Source organism: Haliotis rubra, unplaced genomic scaffold (genome assembly GCF_003918875.1).
Source record: "Haliotis rubra isolate DU_JTF1 unplaced genomic scaffold, ASM391887v1 Scf1144, whole genome shotgun sequence".
In the NCBI taxonomy this organism is placed as follows: Eukaryota; Metazoa; Mollusca; class Gastropoda; order Lepetellida; family Haliotidae; genus Haliotis; species Haliotis rubra.
This window is the reverse complement of record NW_025765053.1, coordinates 91152-103978: the sequence shown is the minus strand read 5'-3', so window position 1 is coordinate 103978 and position 12827 is coordinate 91152. Positions and strand designations below refer to the sequence as shown.

The 12827-nt window shown below is 36.8% G+C and overlaps 1 protein-coding gene across 2 annotated transcripts in view; it reads right to left on the bottom strand.

Annotated features, from left to right (window-relative positions):
• The window catches only part of LOC124253705, a 37055-nt gene that overhangs the window by 18916 nt on the left and 5312 nt on the right, over nt 1-12827 (bottom strand). Inside the window, exons 3-14 of one of the 2 annotated variants that reach the window (XM_046687519.1) lie at nt 9002-9694; nt 8845-8882; nt 8409-8475; nt 7938-7999; nt 6471-6534; nt 6171-6294; nt 4931-4977; nt 4001-4038; nt 3554-3620; nt 3093-3154; nt 1262-1325; nt 961-1096 (exon numbers count right to left, since the gene is read on the bottom strand). In XM_046687519.1, the coding sequence (XP_046543475.1) occupies nt 961-1096; nt 1262-1325; nt 3093-3154; nt 3554-3620; nt 4001-4038; nt 4931-4977; nt 6171-6294; nt 6471-6534; nt 7938-7999; nt 8409-8475; nt 8845-8882; nt 9002-9694 (1462 nt within the window). Of the gene's footprint in view, nt 1-956; nt 1097-1261; nt 1326-3092; nt 3155-3553; nt 3621-4000; nt 4039-4930; nt 4978-6170; nt 6295-6470; nt 6536-7937; nt 8000-8408; nt 8476-8844; nt 8883-9001; nt 9695-12827 lie in introns of both variants that reach the window. The other variant, XM_046687526.1, reaches the window with a different exon arrangement.

The following is a 12827-nucleotide window of genomic DNA, read 5'->3' as shown; positions in this document are numbered from 1 at the left end:
TCAAAACTAATGGTTACTAATTCCTTCTTACGAGATGGATGTTCACTGAGGTAGACGTTTAGTTCAGATTGCATTGAGAATGTAGACAAGATCGAGAATCACTTCCATGCAAACTCAAACACAATCAATTAAATGTCTATAATATTCCTTACACGGCCACTTGCCAGATAGAACAGAATGGTACGGTATGTTTGAATCCGTATTTCCTTCCTTCAGCCTCAGGAAATATGGCCTCAAACGGACCGTACCATCTCATACTACCTGGAAAATGAGCGTGTAACGAATTTATTACCCTTTACCTGTTTTAGGTGTCAAATTCTAGTAAATGTCATAATAAAGTCATTCTCGAAACGTTTCTCTTCTATTTCTTTCGTGGATTGAGATGGACTGTCGCGGAGGAACATTTGATGTTCGAAGGGACATAACTCTTGTTAGCTTATGTAAGTTTTAAGGGACTTGGGTTTTTTTCAAATCATACCACCACTTAAGAAGTTAAGATATATTTTAAAGCCAGTCGATTTCCAATTCATGGATAAAAGCTCCTATTCTTAAAATAAAAATAATAAAGAGAAGTTTTCGCGACATTAAATAGTTGAATTCTCCAAGTGAGTTGGATTTCATTATCAAAGTCGCAAACTGATTAAGTTGTCCTAATACTACCCGTGAAACTTTAGAGTGCGGTTTCATATGAATTGGCTACTAACCAATCAAAAATCTTTATCTACCTTATCTACAGGTAATAATATGTGTTATTGTTAATATTTGCACTTGGCGGTCAAGAGTAAATATTATACATTTTCAGTTTCAAATCTGCCGCACTGAAACCGGAGTCAAGGCCACAAAATCGGATCAATCGGAACATGTTTGTTATATAGAGTCCTGCATGTATATCTAGATTTTGCATCAAGGAATGTTTGCATTTTTAAATTCCAGGTTAAACTGTACCGGAAGCCAACCTACCTTTTACGTTTCTTCTTCGGGCAATTGTAGTTATCAACTTCATCGCAACTGGGTTCCAAATTGCCAACAGCTCTTGGAAGGCCACGCGAGAATTCATTATTGACTCTCGTCGTTGTAGAGTGTTCTGTGACTAAAACTTGAAAAAAACACAACAACATCGATGATATGAAGTCGTATACACGCGTTTACGTATTCCCAAAGAGAACCTTTTGCACAAAAATACTTCAATTCAGCAATCATCAAGTTTTTACGGTGTACATGCATTATGCCTGTGGAAATTATTTTCATTATCATATATTACCTCTCCGCATCCTTTGAAATTTCCGATTCTGATCTCCTCTTGGCTTTGTACACGGATTCTCTTTCTGGAATATTCATGATAACCCCCCATATATCAACATTGAAAGAAGTATAGGTTTTGTATATTCGTTTGTCGGTTAAAGGACAGATGTGCGCAATGTATGAAATGTACCAGTGGGCATGGTTATTATGCAGCTATACAAATGTGAAACCATTAAGCAACACTACGGTGCAAATGTACGATGATAAACACAAATCAGAAGCTCATAAACATTTTCTCCACCAAGGATATATTTAGTAGCACGGACCTAAAGACCCTGAAGTATATCCAAATCGTATATAAGATGTATGTAGCCTTCACTATATAAATATGATGTAAAGGTTCTTATCGCATGTATATTAACAAAACAGTGAGCAGACATAAATTGCTCACAGTATAAAAAAATAAGATGACGGGCTTCGACATTTTCAGGCAAACAATAAGTGAGTGAAACGCAAATATTATGAATTACAACTTCTTCTTTTTCTGTATATCACAACGTATCTGGGCTATTCCTTGCCCTTTTGTCAGGTGAATTGTAACCAACAAGATTCATCAATGAGTATATATACTAAATGTACAAGAAGCCAGTGGTGCATGTATATACAATAAATTGGATAAGACACGGGAGATGAAAGAGTGAGATGTACAGATGATGGGCATTGTTTATACAAGAGAAGAGTTTATACAAGTGATTTGCAGGTGGGTAGAAGCCAGAAATGAGCTAATTGACTTCCCAGGGCACGAGGGAGGTATACCCTGGGGATCCCTGTTCAGCTGATCGGTTGTAATTGTCTTATCATTAAAGACTCTAATAGTTTGCACTTGCACCAATCATGGACATTAGTGGTTAATATGGTTGATTGTTGTCAGTCAATGGAATGAGTAGGTTTTTTTTGGACGATGTGCTCTGAGAGAGCTGATTTTTGGTCCATTTTTTAACAGATGTTTTGTGCTCCTTCAGTCGTATGTCAAATAAGTGAGAGAATGAATGTATGAGTTTGACACTATACCGTTTATAACACTTTTCCATCTTTTTTCAAATTTGTCACTGTAAGAAACATTGAAACATGACTGAAGGCAATTCGTGGTATGAAATACTCTGTCAACTATTATTCTATTATTTCATATAAACAGTTAAGCGGAATAGTTTTAGTAAGGTACATCAGGCTGTCAATGAATCACTTATTATTTGTATTATCTTGCCTAAAAGGTTTTTTCTGAGTGCTCAGTATTATTACTTTGTATTATTATTGTGGTTTGTGTTTAACCTCCAATGTGCAAATTTGAATTGTCGGGTTGTCAGGCTCGCTGACTTGGTTGCCACATGTCATAGTATCCCAGTTGCTGAGATCGCTGATCATGCTGTTGATCACTGCCGCCATACATATTGCTGTAATATAGCTGTAAAACTAAGCACTCTGGCGACAATTGGATTGTATTTTGTTTTTTATTTATTCATGCATTCGTACTTGAGTTAAGCATAAGGAATCAACTTGAACAAAATGATCAAAACATGTGCTCTGGGCCGAAGGACTTGAATCTTGAATCTTGAATCTTGAAATTATCAGTAAATGTGCCGCTGTACCCTGAGGGCACGTGTCTGTCATTTGGTGTGCGGGAACCCTATCATTGTTTGCCCTGTTGAGGAATCTAGCGTATTCAGCACTTTCCACAAACTAACATGCTAAAGGTCTCAGGCATCACTTCGGGCTTATTCCAGAATCAAACAGGTCATCTTATATCTACTTTTCAACCACTCATGTAGTCCAGGAAGACAAACTGTACTCACATTGACAGGTCGTATAGGTGCTTTCATAATCCTTTGGGGAACATGTATTCCATGATTTGGTCCTGGAACACAATAATGTCCTTTTGAGACAACGTATATTGCTCACAAATACATCTTATATCAGGTGAGCAGACAATAAATGAGACCTATGAATTTATTCTATTTGGTTATTTTTAAACTGATAAATCCTTAATCATCAAGGACGGAAACGTTTGTTCTGAAATGAATCAGCAGTTATCTTTGTTAGTGTATGATATGATGTAATGAGCTGTCTACATTACAACAGTAAAATAATATGCTCTGGTGGACATGTTCGTTTCTGAGCCGATGGTGGTCATGTTGTACCAAGGAAAAGAAACGAGTTTAAACTGTTACATGAACAATAGTGTATGTAATACAAGCTTATCTAAAAATGGATCGGTGAACGTGTTATGTGGAGAATCTGACAATATGAATCATACCTTCTGGTTCATTGTTAGAGCCGGTTAATGACGATGTCCTGGATCCTGAGAGGAAGGTATCTTTACTCTGAAGGTAACATGCACTTATTACCATGAATATACAACAAAATATCAACAACAGATATCTATTGTCCAATATTCAGAGGGAATAATACACAACAATAAAATAGGATATTATATATTGTTCCTTTGAATCTGTTGTCTGGCCCTACTAATTCTACAAGTCAAAATCCAGGTTAGGATTGGTCTACAGCAACACATGTTGTCGTAAGAAACGACTAACGGGAACAGATGGTCAGGCTAGCTGACTGTCGATTTCAATCCCATAGATATGGATGCGTATGATGTCAATCACTGGGTTGTCTGGTCCCGATTCGAATAATGACGGACCGTCATCATATGGCTGCACAATTTCTAATTGTGGCGTTGAAAAAGAAATAGACTTACCCATGGACGAGCAGTCGTTCTGGCGTGTGTTCCATCAACTGTCATAATCATATGAAACATGATATAATTAGCGCCAATATTTCACAAATACTTTGATTAATATTCGTTTATTTAACGCAACTACAGGTAACGATTTATCAACGTGAACAGCGGTTAAAAGAAATAATAATAATAATAATGGTTACTTGTGTATGTCCAAAGCACTAACGCGTTATTACCCTGGATATGACTTATCTCACCGGCTACCCATTCACTGCTGGGAAAACAGAGGCAATTCATGAAGAAACTCACTTGCCTAAGGTAGGACCACATATGTCAAGTGTGCTTCGTTGTGGTGCAGGACTGAAGTCCTACAACTGACTGAGTGACTGAGTTTGGATTTACGCCGCTTTGAGCAATATTCCAGCAACATCACGGCGGGGGACACCAGAAATATGCTTCACACATTGTACCAATATGGGGATTCGAACCCGGATTTTCGGCGTGACGAGCCAACGCTTTAACCACTAGACTACCCCAACGCCCGAAGTCCTAGAAACTCTCAGGAGTCAAGCTGCCAAACACGGCCAGCCATCCAAGGATTGTCCGCGACTAACGTTATTTAGCTTCAACTTATTTCTGGCCTACACACACCGCCAATCATATATTTGCTTACTCAACTCGCATCCACTAACAAGAGCTTATACACAATCAGGATTAATTGTATTAATGAGTTTTGAACACTGTATTGTAAAACACCCAGGATAATTTCTCATAACACATAACATCCAAATTACATATTATTTCTCATGCAAATGTACAGGAACGAATGTTACACTTAAACTTCCCAATCAATCCAGAAAGTATAACTTTACCAGCTACCAACGGATTAGAGATCAACAGCAAGTCCTTTATCATACGACCTAGTCTGATAGTATTGTTTCATAGTACCTATAGTCTTTAGTGGTTCTTCCTTACCCTCTAGTTCTGTGACGTGCCTGAAATAGTTAATAAAATATATCCACATCATAGTGATTCTGACATCAATAATATAACATGTAACGTGACTAATAATCGTTACATCATCACACGTTAATGACAAATAGTGTTATTACAATTCGAAACATCGAGCCATTATGGTTGTAAACCTCTTGTTTGTGTCGTGATTGTTAAATGATCAGGCGGAGTTTGAGGCAAAGATACATCCACAACAGTCAGTCGGGGATACTCCTGACAGGGCAGGACAAGTTTACACTTTCCGCAAACATCTGGTTTCATGGCTAATGGTTAATAATTCCATCATATCGAGATGGATGTTCACTGAGGTAGACGTTATATACGAGTATGTTTAGTTTTGCTCCAATGGCATAGGGAATATGTAGACAAGATCGAGAATGAGTTCCATCCAAACTCAAGCACAATCAATTAAACGTCTATAACATTCGTTACACGGTCATTTCTCAGCATCAGGAAATATGGCTTCAACGGACTGTACCATCCCATACTACCTGGCAAATGACCGTGTAACGAATTTATTACCCTTTACTTGTTTTAGGTGTGAAATTCTAGTAAATGCCACAATAAAGTCATTCTTGATACGTTTCTCTTCTATTTCTGTTGTGGATTGAGATGGAAAGCGGTTCATGCAATGATTGTGGCAACTGGACGAGGGACAACTCTTGTTAGTATGTCGTTTAAGGGACGTGTTTTTTTCAAATCATACCACCGCTAAACTATATATTAAGTCCCATCGAGTTCCAATTCATGGTTAAAATAGCCTATTCTTAAAATGAAAATGGTAAAGAGAGCTTTTCGTGATATTAAATAGTTGAATTCTCCAAGTGAGTTGGCTTTCATTATCAATCAAAAATCTTTATCTACTGAAAGAGGTATCACTTTAGAGTGGGGTTCTAAATGGCTAAATCAAAAATCTTTACCTACTGTATCACTTTATCTAAAGGTAATAATATGCGTTATTGTTAATGTTTGTACTTCACGGTCGAGAGTTATTTTTATACATTTTCAGTTTCAAATCTGCTGCACTGAAAACGGAGTCAAGGCCACAAAATCGGATCAAAAGTACAATATGTTTGTTATATAGAGAGTCCTGTATGTATGTATGTCTAGTGTTTGTATCAAGGAATTTTTGTATTTATGAATTCTTGTTTAACTGTACAGGAAACCAACCTACCTTTTACGTTTCTTCTTCATGCAGTTGTAGTTATCATCTTCATTGCAACTGGGTTCCAAATTGTGAACAGCTCTTGGAAGGCAACGCGAGAATTCATTATTGACTCTCGTCGGTGTAGAGTGTTCTGTGAGTAAAATGTTAAAAACACCAACAACATCAGTGACATGAAGTCGACTACATGCGTTTACGTATTCTCATAGAGAACCTTTTTCACAAAAATACTTCAATTCAGCAGTCATCAAGCTTTCACGTTGTACATGCATTATGCATGTGGAAAGTATTATCATTATTATACATTACCTCGCCACATCCTTTGCAATTTCCGATCCTGATCTCCTCTTTGCTTTGTACACGGATTCTCTTTTCAAAGAAGTATAGGCTGAAATATTCATGATAACCCCCTTTTCTATATCTCAACATTCAAAGAAGTATAGGTTTTGTACATTCGTTTGTCAGTAAAAGGACATATGTAAGCAATGTATAAAATGTACCAGTGGGCATGGTTATTGGACATCTACACAGATATGAAACCATTAAGCACGTATACGGAACAAATGTACTGTGATAAACACAAATCAGAAGCCCACAAATATTTCCTACACCAAGGATATTTTCAGTAGAACAGGCCTAAAGGCATAATAGTACATAATATATGTGTAGCTTTCAATGTATAAATATGATATTATCGCATGTCTATGAACAAGACAGTGAGCAGACATAAATTGCTCACAGTATAAAAATAAGATGATTGGCTTCGACCTTTTCAAGCTAACAATACGTGAGTGAATGAATGAATGAGTTTGGCACTATGACGTTTATAACAATTGACCATCGTTTCCAAATTTATCACTGTAGAAACCATTGAAACATGATTGAAGAGATTCGTGGTTTGAGATATTCTGTCAACTATTATTCTATTATTTTATCAGGTACATCAGCTGTCAACGATTCACTATTTGTATTATTTACCTAAAAGCTTTTTCTGAGTGCTCAATGTTATTACTTTGTTTTATTATTGTGGTTTCTTTTTAACCTCCGATGTGCAAATTTGAGAGGGTTTATGGGAGGTAATCTATGCTGTCATGAAATTGCGCATGACATTGTTTGAAATAATTTCAAAGCTCTGATGACATTTGACCCGTGAAGATACGGGTTAGAATATTGATCTTCAGTAACCTATGCTTGTCGTAAGTGGCGACTAACGGGATCGGGTGGTCAGGCTCGCTGACTTGGTTGACACATGTCATAGTACTTCAATTGCGTAGATCGATGCTCATGCTGTTGATCACTGGATTGTCTGGTCCTCTATTGCCTTGTTATTTACAGACCGACGCCATATAGCTGGAATATTGCTGAGTGCGGCGTAAAACTAAAATCGCTCACTCACTCTGATGACATTTGGATTGCATTTTGTTTGTTTTTATATTTATTGATACATCTGTACTTGTGTTCTGTTATGATAAGGAATCAAATGATCTAAACATGTGCTCTGGGTCGGAGGATTTATATACTGTATCTAGAATCTTGAACCTTAAATCTTGAATATTGAATCTTAAAATTATCAGTAAATGTGCCACTGTACCCTGAGGGCACAGGTCTTTGAAATACAGTTTGCCCTGTTAAAGAATCTAGTGTACTCAGCATATTCCACAAACTAACATGCTAAAGGCCTAAGCCATCATTTAGGACCTATTCCAGAATCGAACAGGTCATGTTATAACTACTTTTCAGACACTAATGCAGTCCAGGAAGACAAACTGTACTCACATTGACAGGTAGTAAAGGTGCTTTCATCATTCTCTGAGGAACATGTATCCCATGATTTGGTCCTGGAACACAATAATGTCCTTTTGAGACAACGTATATTGCTCACAAATATATTATATATATATATAAGGTGAGCAGACAATAAATGAGACCTATGGATTTATTCTATAAGGTTACTTTTAAACTGATAAATCCTTAATCATCAAGGACGGAAACGTTTGTGCTATAATGAAACAGCAGTTATCTTTGTTAGTGTGCCATATGATGTAATGAGCTGTCCATATTACACTAGTGAAATAATAAGCTCTGGTGAATATCTTCGTTTCTGAGCCGATGGTGGTCATGTTATGCCCAAGTAAATATCGAGGTTAAACGTACACATAAACATTAGTGTAAGTGCTACAGGCGTATTTAAAAAGGGATCGGTAAACTTTTTATGTGTAGAATCTAACAAATTAATATGAATTATACCTTCTGGTTCATTGTTAGAGCCGGCTAATGGTGATGTCCTGGATCTTGGGAGGAAGGTATCTTCACTCTAAAGGTGACATGCACTAATTACCATGAATAGACACAACAACATATCAAAGATAGATATCTATTGTCCAATATTCAGGGGGAATGATACTCAAGAAAAAAATAGGATATTATAAATCGTTCGTTTGAAACCTTTATCACTATCTCATTTCATCTCTGATCTCAACGATTCTACCCGTTAAGATCCAGGATAGGACTTGCATGACTAACGGCATCAGATGGTCAGGCTCGCAGACTGTTGCATTACACCCCGTACATGGATGCGTATGATGCCAATCACTGGGTTTTCTGGTTCGAGTCGATTAATGACGGACACCTGTCATGTGGCTGTACTATTTCTTATTGTGGTGTTGAAAAGAAATAGACTTACCAATGGACGAGCAGTCGCTCTGGCGTCTATTCCATCACCTGTCATAACCATACGAAACATGACATAATTAGCGCCAATGTTCTACAAATGGGTTGATTAATGTTCGTTTATTTAATGCAACTACAAATAACGAGAATATGTCAAAGAGTATACTTGCCTGTTTCCATGTACATTTGTGATGATGAATCGGAAAAGTCAGACATTCTTGCTACGTCATGGTCTTTAGATTCTGAACGCTGACCGAAGGTGCTATTCAAATCATCGTGGCACGTGCACTCTAAACATAACTGTCTATTGCTCTTAAGCTGATTGTAGAGACTTGCATTGTATCTTTTAAGGGCTTTCATCAAAACCGAAGGTCTTTGTCTCGTTTCGTGCATCAAATGGTTCCACTTGTCTTCTTGAGACATGTTGGTTGATGTTAAATCTAAATGTGAAGCCGCTGATATTGCACCAATCTGATAAAGACAAGTTGCAAACTTTCGAATTCGTATTTGTTCCCTTATCTTGCAACTGAGACACCGATTGAGCAAGAACTTCGATAAAGTTGGATTTGCAGCAGCCTTTGAAAGTTCTGTCGCCAAACATTCATGCTCCTCCTTAAGTGCAGGAAGAAATACCGCCTTAAATGTGTCTGCGTCGAATGTCTGGCTTACGTATTTTAAGAAAGCTGCATTCTGTTGCTGTATGGTTTTTCGAACCAGAATGCTTTCTCTACCAGCTTCCGACATGGCTTTTTGCTCAATTAATCTGTCCAAGAGGACAGTGTCATTCAATCTTAACTTTTCTTGTAAACTGTCTGAATAAATGCACAATGCATGCAGATGGGCCTCATCAGGTGGAGGTGTGTCTGAAAAAGAATCACGTAAATGCTTTATATTTGAAACAGCCTCATTATTCAATGCTTTCATAGCATAATGAGCGTGCATTCTAAAAATATTTTAGTTACTGCAATTAAATATATTCAAGAATAGTGTGTAACGTGTTATATTTGGGTTTACACTTCCTCAGTAAAGTACAGATTCTAATATTTTTGGTACCGGTTTGTTTGGGATCAAACCAAATCTGAAATATAAGAGAAACATTATTGTCCAATGATAGTATGAACATGTTTGCTAATTTTCTTGATGCTGTGTCTGAAAACATTACTGAAGCTGTTGATTTATTTGCAAATTTAATATGTAAAGCTGCTAATTGTATGAAACAAAGTAATTCTGTAGTCAAGATCAACCGTGGTTTGATAGGGAATGTAGTTATTACCAAGCTGAGAGGGAGATGTTATTAAAGGCATTGAGAAAGAGTAGATTTGATGAGGATTTAAAGAATTTCTGGCGGCTAGAAATATATTTTCTTCTGTCGTGAGAGAAAAGAAACGCTTGTATCAGGATAAGATAGTGAGATTGTTACCAGACAATCTGTGTAATAGTAAAGCATTTCGGAATATATTCAAACGGTTTTCGGGGTCATCTGTAGTTCATCCCAATATAATTATCTTTGCATGAGTGGTTTGATTATTTCTGCAATATGTACATGGACGCTGCTGGTCCGAGATCGTAATACAACTTACAATAGCGAATATCAGACCACGGATAGTAATGTTACAATTCTGGACTCGCCTTTAACAGTAGAGGAGGTTGCGAAAGCAATAAATACCCTCAAGTGCTCTAAATCTGCTGGTGACGATAAGTTAATTGCTGAATTTTTCAAGTATTCTTCTGATATTCTTGTTCCGTATTTAACAGTTTTATTCAACATGATCTTTGTGAATGGTGTGTTTCCAGCTCAGGGGTCGGTTGGTCTTATTGTCCCTATTCAGTTTCAAATTATAGAGGAATTACTATCCTCAGTGTATTTAGTAAACTGTATATTGCAGTTATTAACGATAGACCTAACTTTTGGAGTGAAGCTTATGTTAAATTTTCGGAGGCACAGGCAGGGTTAAGAGCAGGCTACTCAACTGTCGACAACATCTTTATTCTTGATTCTATTACACAGAGCGTTCTATCGAAGAGGGTAAATTGTATTCTTCCTTCGTCGACTTCTCGAAAGCATTTGATTTGATAAATAAGTCGAAATTATGGTTAGTTTTGCAACAGAAAGGATTAACACCCAAGATGTTAGGTTGCATCAAATCCATCTATAGTTGTGTTACATCCAGAATTAACTCAGTTGTTTCTCCTTCTATTTGCTGATGATGTTATTCTATTCTCTGACACCATCTATATGCTTCAAAAACGTATTAATCTCCTTGAACAGCTAGCATTGCAAGGAATATAAGCTATATGTCAACTTAGATAAATCCAAAATTGTTGTGTTTAGAAATGGTACATTACTTGATTGTGTTTCATCATATAGATATTGGGGAATAGTATTTTCATAAACATTGTCATGGCATAAATATTTTGAGAGCTCTACTCTTCAATCCAAAAAGGCTTTGTTTGGTATTTTGAACAAAACATGAACACATGAACTGTGATGTCTTCTTCAGAATTTTGTACACTAAAGTAATGCCTATTTAGCTTTTATGGTGCCAATGTATGGTGTCTAGAGTGTGAGTCTAATTCATCTATTGTATTGAATCTATCCATACCTTAGCCTGCACATATGTACTCTATGTTAAACTATGTACCCCCAACCACGTTGTACGTGGCGAATTCGGGCGATACCCTATGTATATCTTTGCGTACAAACGCTGTATTATTGGTACACACTGTTAAATATGCCTTCTACTCGTTGTCGTAAGAAATGTTATAATTTATAACTGATAGATGCTTCAAATGGTAAAATTAACTGGGTTTTCAAAATTGAAAAACATATTGTACACATTGGATTTTGGATACATATAGGAAAGTCAAGTTATTCCTGATATAAACCTTTTTATTTCTGAATTCATATCTAGAGCGAAAACATATTTACAGGAATGGTATTCCTCGCTGTCTAATGGCTCCAGAACTTATTTATCTTCTCAGTTTAGATTCATTTTTGGTGTTGAACCATGTCTCCATTGCATAACTATCAAGAAATTGCTATATTGCTATAGTGAAGTTCAGATGTAGGTCACACCAATTGAATATAGAAACTGGTAGATATATGAATACACCAAAAAGCTCAAGATTGTGTGAAATGTGTTCCTGTAACTATGTTAAAAATGACTACAACTGCTTATGGATATGTACTGCTTATGACCTTCGTAAACGTTTTATCCCTGTTGATGTTTTCACCCATCCAAATGGGTGAATGTAACGGACTGATATATAATGCTACTCCTCTGTTTTAAAGAAATGCCATGTTCATCTTCTATGCTAACAATCGTCGCCGCTGCAGCTTGAAGGCTGCTAATGTATACCATTGTGTCACGGGCCAATGACCGACATTCACATGAATAAAGAATTTAATTTTTGGAAGTTACGTTACCTGGCCGCGGTGCTGAGTGGCTTAGATGGTTGACTGTGTGTGCCGGCGATTAGGTACCTGACTTTGAGAGTGTGGGCTCGAATCCCGGATGGGACCCAACCAAACGAAAGTAATAGAATTTGGACGTTACTGAGGAAATGTAGCCCGAAATAAAACAGGTGATGCATTTGGCCACTTCCTATATATGGCATTGTGTATTCAAATAATAGTATTGACGATGATTAGGCCAATTTGGTATAAGATGCACATTACACACTGAACACTTTATTCAATGTAACAAGGCGCGTAGGCTAGGAAGCTAAGGAAATGTTTGGGTGGGCTTTTTGGCTAGACGGAGGGTTTTCGATACGCGACTAAAAAAATAAGAAATGTTGAGGGTAATAGATTCATATTTTTTCTGGGTTTTTATTTTGTTGGTTTATTTTTGTCCTACCAAATTCTTAATAAAACAAAAATAGAAGCTTTCATTAGTTAAAAGTAAAAAAGGTTTCATTCGGTGTGTTCATTCATCTTTCAATCACTGTAAATATGCAAATGGTGAAATTATCTTTCGACCAAAACTATAGATA